At 53.0% G+C, this 20,982-nt stretch overlaps 1 protein-coding gene and 1 long non-coding RNA gene across 4 annotated transcripts in view; one reads left to right on the top strand and one right to left on the bottom strand.

Moving 5' to 3' along the window:
* The first annotated feature begins 1,849 nt into the window (after positions 1-1,849).
* LOC147999611 (uncharacterized) lies at positions 1,850-5,710 on the top strand. 3 transcript variants are annotated; one of them, XR_015644246.1, is made up of 3 exons: positions 1,850-2,033; positions 4,477-4,619; positions 5,490-5,710. It is a non-coding gene; the product is annotated as an uncharacterized LOC147999611 (long non-coding RNA). The 3 variants fall into 3 exon arrangements; XR_015644245.1 differs by having other exon boundaries at positions 4,346-4,619; positions 5,541-5,710; XR_015644244.1 differs by having other exon boundaries at positions 4,346-4,619.
* Positions 5,711-6,004: 294 nt separating this feature from the next.
* The window catches only part of Trim67 (tripartite motif-containing 67), a 36,235-nt gene continuing 21,257 nt past the window's right edge, over positions 6,005-20,982 (bottom strand). The window contains 9 exon segments of the mRNA NM_001135715.1: positions 6,005-6,070; positions 7,634-7,796; positions 10,033-10,336; positions 11,373-11,511; positions 12,820-12,965; positions 15,457-15,610; positions 16,954-17,064; positions 18,329-18,451; positions 20,227-20,322. Coding sequence (NP_001129187.1) covers positions 6,005-6,070; positions 7,634-7,796; positions 10,033-10,336; positions 11,373-11,511; positions 12,820-12,965; positions 15,457-15,610; positions 16,954-17,064; positions 18,329-18,451; positions 20,227-20,322 — 1,302 coding nt within the window.

Genomic DNA, 20,982 nt, shown 5'->3' with positions numbered 1-20,982 from the left:
TTGCAAGTTCTAGGCCCATAAAAGAGCCTGTCTCTTGGGCAGTGGTGGTGCATGCCCTTGATCCCAGCTCTTGGGAGGCAGAGGCAGGCAGATCTCTGTGAGCTCAAGGCCAGCCTAGTCTACAGAGCAAGCGCTGGGACAGCCCAGGCTACACAGAGAAACCCTGTCTTGGAAGAAAAAAAAAATTAAAAACCTGTCTCAAAAAAGAAGACAGCATCAGAAGAACACTTGTGATCTACAATCTCCACACAGATGCGCGTGCGCACTCGCGCGCGCGCACACACACACACACACACACACACACACACACACACACACACATACATTTTTAAATGGAACTATAATTCCCCCGTGGAAAATGGTGCTTTGTAATTTGAAACCGCATCTTTACTTTGAGATTTAGGAGCAGATCATTGTCAGCCAGGGCCAGTCTGTGGAAGCCCAGAAGAGGTCCTCACTGGTGACCACTGTGGAAGCTCAGAAGTGGCCCTCACCGGTGACCACAGAGCACACCTGTCCTGCAGTTGTTGGCGGTGTCAAAAGAATTTATTTCAAATCTGTTTAAGAATGTGGTAAAACTCAAGTTTTCCAAAAAGTAATACAGGAAGATCAACCAACCCCCAAGGACCAGAAAACACAGTGTTTGCAATTCAAAAAATACAAACGCTTGTGGAGAGCTATACAAAAATTAGAAAAAAATTACTTCCCTTACCGCTGCCCACCCCTCCGTGTTTTCAGTGAGACATAAACAGTCACAGGACCAAGAGCTGCCACCAAATACCAACCACTGGGGGCGGGGACAGAATGGGTTCGGTAGGGAGAGTGGGAAGGGGAGGCAAGGAAAGGCGGGGAAACGGGAGGAACAACGGTACATAGCTTTCTGTTTCTGTTAAATTCCTTCGCCAACATTATACAAACACCGTTCATGCTCAGTGCGCCGTGCAGTGCAATGGTGGCGATTCTATATCATGCATTCACGTTTTCTGTTGTGTCTGCACCCCACTCTCTGCTGGTGCTGAGAAAGTGGGGTGCTTGGGAAGTCCAGTCTCCTGTGGCTTGGAGTTGGAAAGGCCACTCAAGTACCTTCAGCCTCTGTCTCAGGGCCTGTGTAGCCTCCTCGAACAGCTGTGCCCATTGGTGCCCAGGGACCCCCTCTAGCCCTCCAACTCTGCCACCTTCCCAGAGCTGAGTTGACAACTGGCCACTCGAGGGAAACATGTCACTTAGAGTCGGGTCCCAGCTCCTCCCACTGAGTTCAGCCCTGTTGGGGGGGGGGGGAGAAAAAGTTGGGCTCCCACCCTTCTTAGCTTTTGCCAGGAAACGCTGGCAGCAGTCAGTTGTCTAAAATTAACTTGTGGCCAGTCATCCCCTCCAGGTCCTAGTTCAGCTGTATGCCATAACAGTCTCAGGAGACTTCCGAAGCCATAAACAAAAGTCAAATGCCAAGGGGCAGGGGGGCGGGGGGGGGGGAGTTCCTAAAGACTGGAACTGAAGGAACAGAAGGCAAAAGGCATATATATATATATATATATATATATATATATATATATATATATATATATATATATATCTGTCTGTCTGTCTGTCTTGGCTTAGGGCATACCACATGCAGATGCCTTTAGTACACAGGAGGAGGCTGCTGACAGGTTTGGCCAGTTCGAGGCCCTGACACATTATACTTATATTTTTGGTTGGGGGCCTAGCCTTTAACGGCTGAGCCATCTCTCCAGCCCCTGACACATTATACTAACCCAGGCTCGCCTCCACTAATGGAATGTGCTTGCTGTGGTCACGTGAAGCTTGGGTGAAGATATTGTGGTTAGAGGACGCAGTAACAATCACCCAGATTAGATCCACTGAATGAGCCGTTTAGCCTGGACCTGATTGTTGAGTCTCTTTCGTGATCCACACAATTCGGAGAGGAGGTAGGTTGGTGTGACCAGTCCTGCTGCAGGAAGGGACAATGAGGCACGGAAGAGTTGGGAGGCTCATCCCATGCATGCTGTGAGCCAACACCTAAGCCAGCTTCAAAGGTAAGCGGTGAGGGAGACTCTGGTCCCTCCCTTTTCCCTCAGCTCTCAAGGACCCCCCTTCAGCCAGGAGCCCATACCAGATGGGCTGCCAGTGACGACCTGCTTTTCCTGGGGTACCAGAGTTCCCAGGACTAGTATGGACTTTGAAAGCCTTTTAACAATATACATAGGAATTCTTTAACCCCTTGAGGGCCCCAAACCCATTAAGATGTCCCTGTTCCTCCTGCCGGTAAACAGTGGCCAAGAAAGGGGAGTTTTTCTTTGCAAGAATGGAGGTGGGAGTTGGCGGAAATGTGAGCCCTTCGTTCCTCACTGAAGACCTGTGAAGAATTCTTAGGTTGGGTTAACGATGGCTTTGGGACAGACCTATGTGACACAGGAAGGGGTACCGGCCAGCACTATGAATGTCAACATTCAACGAATCGGCATGGCCCAGATCCAGGTCAGCTCTGAGGGGGTATCTGGATGCCTTTGGGTATTTGGGGCTGTCACACTAACTGGGGGTGCTCCTGGTATCTGGAGAATAGAGACCCGGGTGCTAAGCTCTCCAGCACCCAGGCGCCACTCCCACAGCCCTGGGATGGTGTTCTTTGAGATCCCCAAGTGACTTCATCCACCCCCTTCACCTCCACAACAGGGGGACTGGTAATAGCCACGTGAGAGGCAAACCGGGACCACCTGCACTGAGTCATGTAGAGACTCAAAGAGCAAGCCTTTCACTCACAGAATGAAGGCTGACATGCTGCCCATGCATGATGCATGCACAAGGTCACTGTATGTGGGTCCTGACCTGAGATGGGTTACTTCACCTTAAACAAAGGAAAGAGCTCAGTAGAGGGTGCCCCACACATGCGCACCCATCTCTCACAGAGCTTGCCCGTGTCTGTCTCGGGGCTCACCCTGCTATCAGCATAATGCTTCCTGGCTCTGGATTCCTTTGAGCTACAGGGCAGCTAAGGACATTTTGGAACCACAGAGCACATAAAGATCTGAAGGTACAGCCTGGACCACGCACAGTGTGACTAAGGCTGGGTCTGTGTTCCCAGACAGGGCAGAGGAGGAAAAGCCAGCTCTGTGGGCGCTGCTGTCCTGCTGTGAGGGGAGAGGTGCTGTGTGTAGGGGTGGGTACCAGTGGGTGCTTGTCAAGGACATTCATTCAAAAGGGATTGGCATTCACGGACCCACCCAGCGAATAGGCTTCAGAGCCGTTCTCGCAGACATTTGACACTTAACCCGAGGTCCTTCTCAGTGGCTCACGAAGGAAGGCCTTACACCAACGTCATGTATACACAGCTGTGGCACCTCAGTGCCAGCTGCTAAGGACTCCATGTGATAGAACTCCGCGATCCCTCTGCCCTCTGCCAGGGCTTTGCCTCTTTCCAGATTGCCTCAAGCCCTGAGCGTGAGGCCCCGCCCCTCTCAAGCCCTGAGCGTGAGGCCCCGCCCCTCCCTACTCTCCTCCGCGCATTCTTGTCCCTGAAAGGCGCCCGGTACAGAAGGCAGGGGAGAGGTGGCTGTGCAGGGCTGCCTGGGCTGTCCCTGGCACCAGCGTATTGCTTCTGGGCTCTAGTGAGCAAAGGGAGACAACTAGCCCCACCCACTTATACTGCTGTGGGGGGCGGGGGCTGGCTCTGCCTTGCTCAACTCCAGGGAACCTCCTTAAAGAGGTCACCTGAGTCGGGTGTGGTGCTCACCTCTGTAATCCCAGTACTCAAGAGGCTGAGGCAGGAGGATTGCTGTGAGTTCAAGGCTAGCCTAAGCTGTATAGTGAATTCCAGGCCAACCTGGGCTACAGTGTGAGACCATGTCTCAAACAAAACAATAAGAAGAAAAAAGAGGAGGAGGAGGAAGAAGAGGAGGAGGAGGAAGAAGAGAGGAAAGGGGGAGGAGGAGGAAAGTGGCCTCCTGAAGAGCTAGGGGGCTCAGTGGTAGAGCACTTTCCTGGCATGTGCAAGGCCAAGGCCGTGGGTTGGGTTCTCCAGCACCAAAAAAAAAAAAAAAAAACAAAAACAAAAAAAAAACAAAAAAAGTCACCTGGGATTATGGCCACTTTCTCATCTCCCCAAAGCCATCCACAGGTACAGATCACCAGGCAGATGATTGGCCCAGGCTTTGAGACTAAGGATCCCCCGTGGCCGGCCTTCCTGCCCCATTCTTACTCCAAGGTTTCTGGTTTCTCTCTCCCACAAGACAGCCAAATGCCTGGATTACCACCACCAGCCCTGACCACGGCCGTACGTGGCTTCCTGGGTCCAGGAAGGCAGGGGCTCCTCCATGTTCTTCCCTTTGAAATACCTGTCTCTCCCTTTCAGAGCTGTGGCTGCGGCCAGAGCTGTAGGAAAGGGACAAAGAGGTGTTGAGCAACTGAGGCTGTGGCCGGCTGGGGTCCTGTGGCTGCCCTGAGGGCTCTACATGGAGTCGTGACCCAGAGATTACTTAGCAGGATGGGAGTCCAGAGAAGCCAAGGCCAAGCCCTGTGCAGTGAAGATGGCCTCAGGGTCCAGTGTGGAGGCTGTGCAGTGCCGAACTGCTCCTGGTGACATCGGAGTGTTTGAGGAAACTGGGGCCACGAGGAAGAATTCTGAGGTAGGACTGGTGGGTCTGTGCAGCCCAGTGGTGGGTACTTAGGAAGCACAGTTGGGGTCGGTGCGCAGGTACGTCTGACAGGCAAGTCATTTCCCTGTGTACGGTGAAACGCCGGATGAGTTGACTTCTTTCCAAGGGAGAGAGCAAGGCTGCTGCCAGGCAGAGCTGGAGACTGACAGGAAGTGAGCTCTGGAGACTGCGGGAGACAGGAAGTGAGCACACAGGGCCCCAAGGCAGGATGATTCCGAGTGGAGCTCCCCAGCAAGGGCAGTGCTCCTTGGAAGAAGGAAGACTCAGCTGCGTCCGGGGGAACCCTGGCTTGAGTGGAAAGAGAGGCTGTAGGGTGTGGCCATCGAGTTTCAGCTCTTCTCTGGGGGCTCATCTGTCTCATAGTAACAGAGCCAGCCCTGTTGCCACCAGGGTCGCTTCTCAAGTTCATGATGCTTCAAAGAGGGCACTGGGTGAAGCCCTAAGGGCTTATTTCGATGTGAGGTCTTCCCAGGGTCTGCTGCATCCGTGCTCAGGCCCCAGCCCAGGAAGGCAGTGCCGATATATGTCTGACAATTTTTGTGGAAGCAGGTACTAGAAAAAGCCACCTGTGCAAAGATGTATCACTGTCTTGGATTCCAGGGTTTCTATTCGTAACTAAGAACTGAATGAATAAAATGTAATAGATTGTGTGTGTTTGTGTTTGAGAGAGACAGTGTATGTGAGTGTGTGTGTGTGTGTGTGTGTGTGTGTTTCTGTGTGTGTGGGGGAGGGAGAGGGAGATCGACAGAACATGGATAATGTTACAGACCCTAAGGAAGCCTTTCTGAAGGGTCCTAGCAGCTCATTAGTGATTAATGTCCCCTCTGAATTGGTTTGCAGTGAATTGAAAACTGCATATCCCAGAAGCTCAAGGTCAGTTCCTTCCCACAGAGATGACAAGCCTGGGACTCCAGAAGGAGCAGAGTCCCAGCAACGGGTTGCACGCAGGCATGGAAGTGACATCACAGCGCAGATGCATCCTGGGATATACAAGTCTCAGAGTCTGTCTCCCTCTCTCCCTCCAGAAGAAAAAAGAAAAAAGAAAAAAATTTAAGAGGAAATCAAAGTTTCAAAGAGACGTCAGAAAACATTAGCTGGAAACAAAAGGTGTCTGTCCGGAGCACTGTCTTGAGGGCACCCTGGGGACCATAGCCCTGTGGCATGGAGGTGAAAAGCCACTCCTGACATAGTGGATCACAGTATGGTCGTGTGGCTTGTATTGCATTCATTCTCAATCCCCCGCCGAAAAGCATCTTCAGATGTCCGCTGGCTGCTGGTACCCAGGACTTTGTGCTGTGTCCTGGTCCTCCTCGAGGCCCTCCATCGCGGCCAGCTAGGCAGCGGGAGCCACCAGGCTAGTTGCCTGACAGCTTTGGCCGTCCTAGGTTTGTTGGCACCTCCAGTCCTGTGTGCAGGGTGACCTGGAAAAGATGAGACCAGCAGGGGTTGGCTCGGTGGCAGAGCGCTTGCTCAGTATGCACAAGACTCTGGGTCCCGTCCCTAACACAGGGGAGGGAGGCGGGAGATAGAGGGGAGGGAACAGGGGGCAGGAGAGGCTGCCCATTAGCACGGAGCACCGAGGCAGCACCTCGACCACGTGCTATGACTTTTATCACTCATCTGTCCTCCCCACATTGCTAAGGCCCATGGAACCTTGTGCTTCCTGCCTCAGAAGGGGAGCTAAGTGTGAGCCGCTGGGTTCCCTGCTTGGCTACAGCCTGGGAGACTGTGGCAAAGAGGCTCTGCACCTGCTATGTCTCCTCCAACTCACACTGTGATCCTCACTCCCCGCTTCAAGCAACCAACGCTGGACTGCTGTAAAACCAGTTGCAAGGCAGTAGATACGTGGAAGGTCCCTTGATAGCTCCAGGGACAGAAGGAATCTGTTAGAAGCAAAGGATGCCCCAATCTGGCCTGTGTCAAGAGCTCCTGTGCCATCCGTCCCCCTGGGGCACTGGGCCCCTGCTCCTTCCTGGAGTCCCCATGGAGTACGCTTGCTCCAAGTGACCTCTCTCTCCTCTCTCTCTCTCTCTCTCTCTCTCTCTCTCTCTCTCTCTCACACACACACACACACATACACACACACAAAGAGAGAGACAGAGACAGAGACAGAGAGAGAGACACACACATACACACATAGACACACACACACAGGGACACATACATACACAGACATACACACACAGACACACAGAGAGAGACACACACACACAGAGACATGCACAGACACACACACACAGGCACACAGACACACACACAGACATACATACACACAGACACACACACACAGGCACACAGACACACACACACAGACATACATACACACAGAGACACGCACAGACACACACACAGGCACACAGACACACACACAGACATACATACACACAGACACACACACACACAGGCAGGCACACAGACATACATACACACAGACACACACAGACACACAGACATACACACATAGACACACACACATACACACACAGGCACACAGACAGACATACACACACAGACACACACAGACCCACACAGACACAGACACACACACATGCGCACACACACACACACGCAGACATACACACACACAGAGACACACACAGACATACAAACACACAGATATACACACAGACACACACACACAGAGACACACACAGACATACAAACACACAGATATACACACAGACACACACACACAGAGACACGCACAGACATACACACACAGAGACACGCACAGACATACACACACACAGACACACGCAGACATACATACACACAGATACATACAGACACACACACAGAGACACACAGAGACACACACATGAACACACACACACACACACACACACACACACGATGTTCACAGAGGCTAGCAGGCAGACTGCCTATCTGATGAACGAGGTGACCAGTTCTCACGAAGGTACTCGTTGTTCAGGAAGCAGAGAAGCGGCAGGGACTGGGCAGGCTGGCTGTGGTGCTGAGAGTACCTGCACGTTTCGGTTGAGGCTGAGGGCAGGCATGAAGACCCCATCCACGTGGCTGAAGGCTGTGGGGCCCTGTTGTTGCCCGTTGATGAAGAAGGTCAGAGTGTGCTTGTTCAGGTCCAGCAGCACGCCCACAGTGGCCCCCTTGCATACACCGCCTTCGGTCCTGGGAAGATAAGCCAGGAAAAACCTGTCAGCACACCAGATCATGGTGTGACAGGAACTTAGGACACCCCAAAGGATGTGGAGAACACCTTCACTCAAAACTAGCCTCCAAGTAAGTGTGTGCATGTGTGTGTGTGCATATGTGTGTGCGTTTGTGTGTGTGTGTGCGCATATGTGTGTGTTTGTGTGTGTGTGTGCGCATATGTGTGTGTGTTTGTGTGTGTGTGTGTGTGTGTGTGTACCACAAGAGAAGACAGCCCTAAGGGACCAAGGCTACTCAGCCCCTTCTTATCCATAGCATCTGAGACCTACACGTCAGGGAATGAGATTGTGGCTAAGTGGATGCCCCCTGAACACAGCGCACCAGGCAGAAGAGAACTAACAGGGCCATCTTTCCACTTGTAGTCCTGTGGTGATTGTGAGTGGGAAGGAGATGGAGATCCAGATACCAAGGCCCAGGGACATTTGAAAGGACACGCCCCTTCAGTTCCCTGGCCCAGAACCATCCCAGGGAACTGGCAGCAGGTGGTGGGAGAGGCATGCGGAACTGGGAATCAGGCTCTCTCTCTTGGTCAGCACTCCATGGGTGACTGCTCTCGCTTTGGAACGCTTGACGGATGTCTTCAGCCAACTTTCCCTTCATCAACTAAGGGCTCCCTTGACACTACCATGCTCAACCCTGGGAGGAAACTGAGTCCTCGGTTGGGATTGAACCAGGAGCAGAGGTGAGAAGTGAGAAGCGATCCTGACATGAATTCTTTAGTAGGACCTGGTGGGCGACCAGGAGCATGCTTCTCCTCAGAGAGCAGATGTCCTGGAGGTGCCATGGCTGGTAGAGAAGTGGCCAACAGACTGGGCAGTCGGTGCAGTTCTAATACTGACCACTAGATGGCAGTAGTACAAGTCTGACTTGCCACAGGGTCAGATCTGGGAGCAGGGTCTGACTTTTGGGACTGGAGACACAGGAGGAGTGCAAACAGATGTAGTTCCTCCCCCTGCTATCTTTTAGCCCTCACGTTCCTTCTGGTCCTCTCTCAGGAAGCCAAGGAGCTGGCTGGCAAGGACTCCAGAGCATTTGGGGACTATGGCAGCTTGTGCCCTGGGGATTGAGGGGTTCCCACCAGGATGTCCTACATTGTGGCCCTCTCTGAATCCCACAGCGCCTCTCATTCTCCTCATGTCTGAGTGAAGTCCTGCCTGTCTAACCCTGCCTCATAACCTGCAACAGAAACATGGCTTTTGTAAAAATGAAGGGCACTCGGGTAGCCCCTGTGCGTTCTACTGTGTCAAGCACCCAGTGCATATTTGAGCTTTTTACTGGTGCCATCAGGATGTCTAGGTACTGGGCTTGCTTAAGCACACAGGCGTGGACCAGGGTGGTTTTGGCCCCTTTGTGGGTTAAAGGTGGATGGAAGTCATCTGGTAGAAGTACATTCGTATCACCTGGTTGGCCTGCATCACTCAGTCTGCAGTACCTGGCCAGCCTTCGTTAACCTGCAGTGCCTGGTAAGTCCCAGGGCCCAGCTAGAGAGTCCAGCTACTCCTCCTCCCATAAGCCTTTGGAGAAGTGGAAGACATTACCAGTAAGAGGACAGTGGTCAGGTAGGGACCTGAGGTGTCCTCAAGCAAATTCCTGGCCAAGCTAGACCTGGCTTTCCTGGGAGTGAAGCCAGGTCACTCGTGGTGAAGAGAGCAGTCAGAGCTGCTCAGAAGAAGAGCAAGAACACAGGAGCCCTAGGGGCAGTTCGAGCCTGCCAGGAGCCCAGTGAGGTCAGCTCCTTGAGACTGCTGTTCTGTACTCTTTCCCCGGGGTGCAGTGCCAGGGTCATTCCAGGCAAACCAGCAGCCTTGGCAGTGACATTTGCTCCCTCTGCGGGAAACGAGTGCCCCATTAGCTCTGTGCAGTGACTCAGGCTTAGCTTGATGGTTGCGGAGAAGACTGGAACAAGACCCAGTAAAGAAAGCCACAAATTAAGCTCTCAGCGGAAAGCCACTGTGGGGTCAGCTTGCGAGGCGGAGAGCCACTGCGCCAGAACCGCCCCCACCCCCACCCCATCAATTGCTCTCAGTTATGCCACAGGCAAAAGGTTTACTTGGCCCAGTCTTTCTCCGATCCCCTGGAACTTCAGGACAAAGTGCCTACAAATGGCTCCTCTCCCAACACTTGGGGACGAGCGAAGGGTCTACAAGATGCCTGTCCCCCACCCCTGGACCCGTGGGGGGCAGGGTGCACACACCTGTTGGTGTGGGAGTTGCAGTGCATGAACCAGCTGCGGTTGTTGTCCACGTACATGGCCCAGGCCTTGTCGTCTTTACCCAGCATCATGTCCTTGACCACGCTGGCCCTGGCCACCCCGAAGGCTGGGTCTGGGTGGTTGTCGTACCGGTCGACGTGCAGCTCCCAGTAGTGCGCACCTTTGGAGAATGCAGCTGTGCCTAGCACCACCCGGTCGTCATAGCTGCTACAGGTGGCTGTCTGGTTGTCGTTAGATAAGATGATGTCCCGATGGCCAGAGTTGGGGTCGAAAGTGAACCAGGCCACTGGAAAGGAAGGCAGAAAGAGCAGGTTCAAGAATCTCTCCCTCACCCTCTGTCCTTCTCTCCTCACCTCCTGCCCCTCCTGCCCCCCCGGCCTCCCACCACAACACAAATTTTGTCGTGTAGCCAAGGTGACTGACGGACTTATTTGCTTCTAACAGAGTCGATTCATTGTAGCCAGTGGTCTATGTGGGATACACACGCACTCACACACTCACTTATACACAGTCACACTCTGGGCTGATGGGTTTTTGTCAACGTGACAGAAACCTAGATTATCTGGGAAGAGGGAACCTAGACTCAGAAAATGCCTCTGTAAGATTTGCTCCATAGGCGAGTCTATAGGGCTATTGTCCTGACTCATGATTGACAGGGAGGGCCCAGTCCACTGTGGGCGGTGCCACCCCTAGGCAGGTGGTGCTGAGTCATATTAGAAAGCACACTGAGCAAGCCAGTGAGGATCAAGCCAGTAAGCGGCACCCACCCCTCCATGGCTTCTAAGCCAGTAAGTGGCACCCCTCCATGGCCTCTGTTTCAGTTCCTGCCCTGACTTCTGTCAGTGATGTTGTGTGACTGAGAGTTGTAAGATGATAAATCCTTTCCCCAGGTTGATTTTGGCCATAGTCTTTGACACAGCATAGAAACCTTCTCTCTCTCTCTCTCTCTCTCTCTCTCTCTCTCTCTCTCTCTCTCTCTCTCTTTCTCGTTCCCTGCTCTGTGTCCCCCAAGTTTCCCTTCCATGGATCTACCCTTGCTAAGGAGCAGACATGCAGGCCGGTTGGTCACACAGGCAGGTTTATTTCCAGCAGCTCTGACCCCTACCATCTCCCCGAACGATCCAGGTGCTGCTGACAGAGGACATGGCCATCCACGGCCCACCTTATAGGTGGGAGATTGAAACACGAAGAGGAGACACGATTTGTGGCCAAGGTTGCAAATCTTAAGCCCCATTGAATGGTGGCACTGGCTTCTTCCTGCCCCCCCCCCCAGCCCCAGGATACGGGGAGTGAGGCCCAGTGCAGGGTTGACGAGTGCTTACCGTCAGAGGTCTGCAGGACCACAGTCTTGCTGTAGGGCCCAACACCAGAGGAGTTGAAGGCTTTCACTCTGGCATTGTAGGTGCTGTTAAAGTGGAGCCCGTCGATGGTGCACAGGGTCTCCTTGCCGACGTACACTTCCTGAAAGAAAGAGCAAGGGCACTGGCTCGGCCTCAGAGCTTCCAGAAGGTCCCCTGAGGTGCACATCAAGAGCAGAAGTGCCCTCACACCGACTGGAGTACCAGATGAGAGAAGTTCCAACCTGTGCCGCTTAACCTTATGGGACCTGGGCTTTGCACACTGCTCTCAAATTGCTGGCCCCTCTGTCTTGGGGGCCCGGAAGGGTGGGGCTGCCGGGGTGAAGCTATGCTAGGATGTTCCCTGAAAGCTCTCTGCCTCCACCATCAGACTGCCAGAGCCAAGGGGCCATCTGCAAAGCCTTCTGCCCCTGAATCAGCATCTTTCACTTTCTAGGGTTTTACTTCATTCCCCCAGTCACTTCCGTACTCCCTCTGTCTTACTAAGTCCCAGTGTGTGCTGGCTTGTTTTAATAAGATTTACTCCGTAGCCCAGAAACCCTCAATTCTTCTGCCTTAGCCTCTCAGTTCTGGGATTCCAGGCAGGAGCCACCACACCCGTCCAGCACCCCTTTTCCCGTGTCTTCATGAACCTGCCACGTTTTACAACCTTTTTTTTTTTTTTTTTTTTTTTTTGTTCTTTTTTTCAGAGCTGGGGACCGAACCCAGGGCCTTGTGCTTCCTAGGCAAGTGCTCTACCACTGAGCTAAATCCCCAACCCCCCTGCCATGTTTTGAAAGAACCCAGGGACCACCTTCTATTGCAGAAACATGCGCTGCCCAGACAGGGAACTTGCCCAGCCATCCTGGTCATCAAAACCAGGAAGCCAGGTTAAAAACAGGAAGCCCAGCAAAGGATCATGGATTAAAGGTGGTGTGAGGGGCTGGAGAGACAGCTCAGCGGTTAAGAGCACAGGCTGCTCAGCACAGGCTGCTCTTCTGGAGGTCCTGAGTTCAATTCCCAGCAGCCGCATGGTGGCTCACAACCATCTGTAATGAGATCTGGTGCCCTCTTCTGGTGTGTCTGAAGACAGCTACAGACACATATAAATAAAAGTATGTACTCATATAAATAAAAATTAAAAAGGTGGTGTGAGAAAGCTCAGGAAAGAATTGTGTGGGAGGCAGGTGAGGTGCGGGCTAGCCTGTGCAAAGAGTACACGTGTAGGTGGTGCTCTCTCTGAGTTGTCAGCTCACACCTGTGTGGTGCCTCTCAGAATTCTCTGACAGACTTCTCCCTGAGGCTGTGGCCACAACCCCACCGCTATCGCCCAAAAGCCCAGGCTGGCATGTCCTAGGGCAGCAGCCTCACAGGTTCTCAAACAACACAGGCCTCCCTGGAAACTGCCCGTGACCAGCCGCAGCCAGCTCACCCGGAACTGCCCTCCGTCGCCATCATCCAGCTCCAGGATGTAGCCATCAGCAGGGCTGTGGGTGAAGGGCGGGGTCCTCCAGGCCAGGGTGGCGCTGTTATTACGGGTGCAGCACTTCTCCAGCTGCAGCAGGGGTACAGGTGGCACTGCGACAGGGGTCATTCCGGTCAGCACGCAGAACCGTCCTTCAGGCCCCAGACCACCCCAACCCATCCAAGGCCCGTGGGACCTGGGCCCCAAGGAAGGAAGTCCTCCTTTCTGTCTGCCCACCAAGAGCTCCTGGGTTATGCTGGGTTATGGACACCTCGGCATGGTCCATACCGTACCGTGTGGGCTCAGATGGCAGACGCAGGGCAGGAAACCAGGTGAGAGTCAGCCTGTAACTCACGTGGGCTGGGAGCGGAGGTGCTCAGCTTGGCTCAGATTTAATGCCCCTCAAAGGCCCGGTGTGTAATGTTACTCTAATAGTGTGGGTTCCTTCCTGCCTTAGACCATTTGTGTTCCCGGATGAAAGACACGCACACAGCCTTTACATCTCAGGCTGGGCAGCTGCCTGACCTCCGTGCTTCTAGAATCTACCTCCCACTGACAATTCCGGGTTACTACTTCAATCCTGGCTGCTCTTCACCCGGTTAAGCAGCCCTCTGGGCCGCGTTCTCTTGGTCCCTTTACATGAGACTCAGCTTCTCCCTCCTGCACGTTCTTATACTTCCGTAGCCGCTATCTTCTCTCCTCTCTTGTATCCACTCCTAAGGCATGGCGTCTCCTCCCTCCTCTCCCTCTGGGTCCCAAGCCTGGGAACAGTCCTTTCAAACTGCTGGCCCCTCTCTGTCTCAGGCCACCGGGAGGACGGGGCTGCAGGGGTGAAACTATCCTGAAAGCTCTCTGCCTCTACCATCAGACTGTCAGAGCCAAGGGGCCATCTGCAAAGCCCCTGAGATCAGCATCTTCTGCTCAGCGACCCTGTCTCCCCTGTCTCGGGGGACTTCTGGTTCTCTTTTTTTTTTTTTTTTTTCTTTTCTATTTTTCGGAGCTGGGGACCGAACCCAGGGCCTTGCAGTTGCTAGGCAAGCGCTCTACCACTGAGCTAAATCCCCAACCCGACTTCTGGTTCTCTTAAGGACCCGCCTCTGTCTCTCCTCCACAGCTGTTGGCGTCTTTATTTACCAATCAGAATTAACCAGGGCAGGTGCTAAGTGTGGACCCTCTCCCGCAGACAGTTTTGGGGGCTCAATTAGCATTAGAATACAGGTAGCTGCACCTGTGTGTTGAAGGGTTGCTCCCTCAGTACTCCTGGGGGATGGCAATGCCTTTAAAGGGACTGAATGGTCACATGATGGTGTGCACATGGGGGAGATGGTGAGACCCTGGCTGTTTCTTCTCTCTCTCCTTCCGTTTGCTGCTGTGATATGCTCGCCAAAGCAACAGGCCAATTGCAGGCTGACACCCCCAAAATCTTTCATCTCATGATCGTCCCAGGCGCGACAAAAAGGTCACTGATGCAGGGGAAAGACGAAGTGCCCAGGCGGTTGGAACCTTGATGGTAGCTTTGCAAGGTCAGGGGACTAGGCCATAGCAGCAGGCATGACCTCAGAGGGCTGGGTAGCCAAACCCGAGGACTGGGGGACTGAATGGGGCAACGCTCTGAGCTCTCTAAAGCCAAACAGGAGAACCTGGGTGCATCCCGGCTCTGCTCAGGCTCAAGAGGGTCTAGATGGGGAGACAAGGGCCTGATTTAGAAGGGAATACGGCAAGACTTGTTCAATAAACCTGCTAGTCTCACCTGTGCTCGGAATGAACTTACTGTCTCTTCAGGGCTAGCTGATGCCCAGGAAGGTGAGTCTGTGTCACCAACACGTAACTGGTTCAGCCTATCCCTTCCTCTGCTTGGCTGAAGGAGACCCTTGCCACTTGCTTATTCCTCCCACACCCTAAAATTCAGACCTACACCCACAAGCTTCTTACCTTGGAGTCCCCAGTTTCCAAGACTACCTTGTCCCGCCACAGCACCCCCCCCCCCTTACCTCCTGGCACAGCACTGCCTGGCTACCCTTCTGGATGAGCTCGGGGCCTCTTGGGGAAGATGGCACCCAGGGCAGGAGCCCAGCTCTGGTTCCGTTGTAAGCTCTGGGACTAGCCAAGCTATTCAAGCGTCACTGACCTTAGCTGTGGGTCCCCTGTTGGCTGCTTGAACACAGCTCCTGCCATCCTCCATTTATCTATCCTGCTTTCCCTGTTCTCAGAACAGAAGCATGCTCCTGCCTTGGGGCCCTGGCAGCCTCGCTCTCTGCCGCCTACAGAGTTCTTCCCTGAAGCCTCTCCTGCCCTCTTCCCTTCATCCTTTGCTTCCTTCCTCCTCTCCTCCCTCCTCTTCCTCTTCTCTTCTCACTCAGATCACACGAGGACTCGACCCCCCCCTCCCCCGTCCATTCCGCTTTCTCTCCTTGATCCTTGATCTACAAAAGGCAGCTCAAGTTCAGCTGGGGCTCACCGGCCTGGTTAGGACTTAAGATCCTCATCCTTCCCTCTGCCACCCTGCGTGACCAGCCTCTGTCACCACCACCCAGCTGCCCTTAGCCTCTGTGCCCCTTGGGGAGGCGGCACCGCTAAATGGGTCCGATCACGGCTCACCCCTACATTTCATCTGGACGAAATCCAGCTGGTGGATGGCTTGCAGCAGCGGCTCGCTGTCCAGGGTCAGGTCGAACTCCGCAGACACTTTGGGCTCCAGGGCACCTTTGACCCACTGCTCCTGTGAGGTCTGCACACGCTTGATCAGGGCGTCTGAGATCTTAAAGGGGGCACAGACAGAAGGGTTGGGCCCTGCAGATGAAGAGCTGCCAGCCTTTGTGGGAAAGGGATCAGTGAGGGGAAGGGATGTGGACTGAGCCTGGACCATCGAGCCATGGCCAAGCCTAAGTGACCCCTGAGCACGTAGACATGCTGTTATTTCAGCCACAGTTTACCTACACAGGCATGTTAATGTGTGTGTGTGTGTGTCTGTGTGTGTCTGTCTGTCTGTGTCTGTGTGTCTGTCTCTCTCTGTGTGTGTGTGTGTGTGTGTGTGTGTGTGTGTGTGTGTGTGTTAGAGTAGGCAAGCTCTATTATGAAGTCATGGTGGTTTTTCAGATATGCAAACAAATCTGTCACACATCTGGGCGAGCCTCTCACTTTGCAAAGCAAAGCATGCTAGCAGTGTGTTTCTGAGTGTGAAGGAATTACTTCCCATGGGCCCCCAAGTTCTGAAGCCCGTGTCTTCCTGCTGTGTCTCCTCCCAGCTCTTCCATGGCTTCCTCTGCAACCTCTTGCCTGACTGCCTGTGTTACGCCTGTGGCTCTGCCTTCCTTTGCTGCAAAGTCCTGCTTCCGAGACCTGACAGATGTCCCGAGGGAGCCATGGACGCCATGCATATTCTGCTTCTACTTCTCTTCCTTTTCTTTTTAGATTTACTTGTTTTTCTCTTATGTGTATGGATGTTTTGCCTGCATGTATGTCTGTGCACCCAGTGGGTGCCTAGTGCCTAAGGAGAAAAGGGCGTGAGGCCCCCTGAACTGGAGTTAAGGATCGTGGTGCATCACCATGTGGATGCTAGGGGCCAAACCCAGATCTTCTGCAAGGGCGTTAAGTGGTCTTAAACACTGAGCCATCTCTTCAGCCCCTCACATGCCCTTCTGGAGAGTAAGCAATGGGGTCCATCCCTTCCCATGTGTGTGACACATGACCATGTTTCTAGGAGTGCATGTTCTCATGTTAGTCTAAACGCTGGAGCAATGGCCCCAACAAGGCCGCACCCTCTCTGTGGGAAAGTAGATTCTGCCCCTCACCTCTCCGTGCAGCCAGCCTTGCTTACTTGGCATGGGCCGTTTTCCCACCCCTGCGGAGAACACTGAAGCCCGGCACTTAGTCCCCCGACATGATGCCTGTCCACTTCTCCTTTATGGCTGAGGAAGAATTAGGCTTTCTTCTAGGGAAGGTCAGAGCCCTGACGACAGCCCAGGCCATCTGTCCTCACACAGAAGAAGCTATTCAAGTCCCAGCCAGGGAGGAACAGAGCCTAGAGCATGAGCTGGCTCAGGAAGAGCAGGGGGCATTGGGGGAAGGTCTGTGAGAGTCCTCCAGGGAATGGATGCTCACCTGCAGGAACCCAGAGGGGTCGTCCTCCTTGATCACCTCCAGGCAGTACTCCATCAGGCCAGTGGACTGGCGCAGCTTCAGAGTGCAGTGGTTGATCTGGTCCCAAACCATCTGCAGGGGAGAGAGAAAGGAAGAGAGAGAGGGGATGGGGGGGGAGAGTCCACTTGTGAGAAAAAGCAGTCGGGTTTTAACAACAGCTTGTGAGTGGGTGCCTGAGCTCGGAAGGGCATTGTTGAACTGCCCCACCCCATAGCTGCCACTCCGCTCTGCTCCTGTGTTTTATAGTCATTGCAGGGGAATTAACAGGCCTGTGCATGGCGAAGAATCCTGAGCTCTGGACAGCCAGGCACACAAAGAGCATGATGGTCTCCATGATGCAGCCAGTGTCCTGTCTGTCTCAGACTTGCCACTGATCAGGGATAGCTTGGTGGTGTTGTCTGTACCGTCTTCCCAGTACCCACTGTACCTTTCCAACATACAACCTTTTCTCTTTAAAGTGCTGCTTTCTGTGCCAGGTGTGGTGGTATTCAGGAAGTCTGGGATAAATACTGAGTTTCATTGTTTGTGGCCACCAAAGACTACATAGCAAGGTCCTACCTCAAAAAACAGATACACTAAAATGGTGTTTTCTGGGATGGGGATTTAGCTCAATCGGTGAAGTACTTTGTCTAGAATGCTTGAAGCACTAAATAAAACCTGGAATCATGGTACGTGCCCAGATCCCAGCACTCAGGGTGGAAGCAGGAGTTTCAGCAGTTCAAGGTCATCCTCAGCTATGTGTCAAGTTTGAGGCCAGCCTGGGCTACCTGTTTGAGGCTAGCCCAGGCTACCTATTTGAGGCCAGCCTGGGCTATCTGAGATCCTCTCTAAAAGAAACAAATGGTGTTTGCTAATTGAGTTGGATGCCTCTAGCAGAGAGCTCCTTGGAACCACTCCAGAGCATTCTGAGCCTTTCCCCGGGCCAGTAACTTAACGTCAGATAAGGAACAGGACTCAAAGTTCCTTGGCAGAACCTGGCCACACTCATTGCCGATTATAGATGCATGAGATATCAGGGTCTGAAGAAGGAGAAGGAGCTGGAGACCTGAGCCGGACTGTTTCTGTCACTGTCCCACACATTAGGCAGGACGAGAGAAGATCCTCCCACCCTCCCATCCTGCCCCTCATCAGACCCCGGAGTCCAGAGCAAATGGGAGAGGACAGGCTGATTCAACAACGACGGCAGGAAGTTGCAGGCCACCTGGCTTTGGAGACTGCTTGAGACTCCCCTGCCAACCAGAGCTGACCACTCAGAGCCACGTCCAGGTCCAGGCAGTGCTGCTTAAGGCGGTGCCGCCAGCCCCAGGCACAGAGAAACAGGTCACTCCGTTCTCACCTTCAGCTTCTGTTCCCTCTCCTTGGTGACCTTGGTGAGCAGCTTGGCTTTCTGCCGAGTCAGGGCGTCCACCAGGGCGTCACACTGGGCCACCAGGCAGGCTTCATAGTCCAGTCCATTTTCCTAGGGAAGCAGAGAGCTATGCTGAGCAGGCACCGGCCTCCGTGGTCCAGAGGGAACGGCGTGCGTCATGGCTGTGCACCAGGGAGGGTTCCATGAAGCGCTGCACGTCTACATGTGCAGAGAGTGTGAGGTCTGTTCATAGGATGCTGAACGCTATGGGAAAGTGAGCACGAGAGATGGATAAAGAGGAAAAAGCCTGGGTGAGGCCATACATGCCTGCCACCCCAGCACCAGAGAGCCTGAGGCAGGAGGACTGTGAGCTGAAGACTGGCCCAGAGACCCTGTCTTGAACAAAAGGGGGAGGAGGAAGAGGAAGAGGAGAAGGAGGAGAAAGAAAACAGGATACAAGTTGTTCACAGAATGATCCCATATATTTGAGATGTGTGTATGTGTATGTATATGTATGTATGTATGTATGTGTGTGTGTGTGTGTGTGTGTGTGTGTGTGTGATATTGGTGTGATCTTCTCAGTTCTATCTTCCAGACTCTATGATCTCTGTAACACCCACTTTGCTGTTTGTAATCAGGAAAGGTAAATCAAACAAAGTAGTGTGAGTCTGTCTGTTTGTCTGTCTGCATCAGTTTCCAGGCCTCTAGGATCTGGGTAGATTCTGGCTTCTGGCTACAAGCTAAATTGTCCCCACGGGTCCATTCTGAATCATAAGCCCCAGGACCACGCAGTGTGACTGTGTCTGAATCCGGAAGTTAAAATGAGGCCACCGGGGTGGCCCCAGTCCAACCTGACTGGTGTCCTTATAAGAAGAAAAAAATCAGGACACAGACACACACACAGAGGGACAAGCACACGAGGACACAGAGAACTGCCATCTGCCAGCCAAGCAGAGGCGCCTCGGGAGGAGCCAGCCGGTGACCTTGTACTTGCAGACTCTGAACTGAATCCATTTCTGTTGCTGCCTCCGCTCCATCTCTGATCTCTTGTGGTGGCGTTCAGAGAAAATGGATACATCTGTGTGCACCAAACATCAGACTTAAGTGATGTTTAAGACTGTGACTTGGGGTTGGGGATTTAGCTCAGTGGTAGAGCGCTTGCCTAGCAAGCGCAAGGCCCCGGGTTCGGTCCCCAGCTCCGAAAAAAAGAAAAAAAATAAAAAAGACTGTGACTTAAGACTCCCCATGGGAATCGGGCCGGTGGGCGTCACATATCTATCATCTTAGCCCTTAAGAGGCTGAAGCAGGGGGATTGAGAGTCTGAGGCCAGCTTGGGCTTTGTAATGAGACCATGCATAAAATTAAATATATATATATATATATATATATATATATATATATAATGAGGAAAGATATGAGAGGAACAGGAAGAAGAAACCCTGAGGGTTCAGGACCCTCCGTCCTCTTCCCCAGCAAGGGCTCCAACTGCCCCGGGCCTCCCTCTGTGCAGGTGGATCTTCTGTTTGTGCACAAGCTTGAACTCTCTTCCTTGCATTTAGCTCACTGAAGCGAGGCTCCCTGATTTCTGTGTTTGTCAGGCTCAGCATGGGTCATAGTGTAGACACTCAGATGGCACGTTCATTCAGGAAACCGGGTGTTTCTATTTAGATTTGGATACAGGGGCGCACCTGAGTGCCAATGGTGTCACCTGCATGTAAGCAGGCTGAATGTGGCACCTTCAGCACCCACGACTGTACAACCGGACAGGTCAACCCTCTTTTAAAAAACAAATCGTTGCAGGTAACCACTTGTCCCAAGGCTTGCCCTGCTTCTCTCTGTGTTAGACAGACAGCCACGCTGTCTGTCTGGCACCAGAGTCTACTGACCTGGATCTGCTGCAGTATGTTCTTGAGCTGAACCAGGAACTCCTTCGCCTCTTTGGCCTTGTCTGAAACCCCGTTTAAGGCCTGAGACAGCTGGGCCTGAGGAGGACACAATGGAGAAGCTGGTTAGTGTGGAGGGCGTGCCTCTGCGTCCGTCATGATGCCAAGCTGGTCCCGCCGGGTTGTCCTCACTTAAAAAGCAGCCATGACCGCCTCACGGGCTAGACAATACATGCTTGCTTTCCTTTTGCTGTGGCTGTCGTTTACTTGAGGGGCTGGGAGGGAAACTGGGGACCTCATATGTGCTAGGTAGATAATCTATTGCTGAGCTACATGCCCTGACCAGCGTGAATCCATTTCCCAGCTGATGTTGGTGAATTACTCCAGTTTTCATTTCTACTGCTGTGGTAAGAATAACCCAACAACAAGCAACTTATGGGAGAGAGCATGCATTTGCCCATTCCAGTTATGGCCTGTTAGTGACTATGGGGAAGTGGAGGCAGGAAGTCCAAACGCCACCGTCACAGTCAGGAGCTCAGAGAATGATAAATGCATGGATCTGCGCTCGCTTGCTTTAGGCTAGCTTCTTCCTCTTTTATACAGGTCAGGACTACTTGTTTAGGGAATGGTTCCACCCACAGTGGACTAAGTCTTCCCACATTAATTAGTTTAATTAAGACACCACCACCACCACCACCACCACCACCACCACCATCACCACACAGAGACATGCCCTCAAGCAAACCCAGCTTAAGCAAT

Source organism: Rattus norvegicus, chromosome 19 (assembly GCF_021556685.1).
Source record: "Rattus norvegicus strain SHRSP/BbbUtx chromosome 19, alternate assembly SHRSP_T2T, whole genome shotgun sequence".
Lineage (NCBI taxonomy): Eukaryota > Metazoa > Chordata > Mammalia > Rodentia > Muridae > Rattus > Rattus norvegicus.
This window is presented reverse-complemented; position numbering and strand designations above follow the sequence as displayed.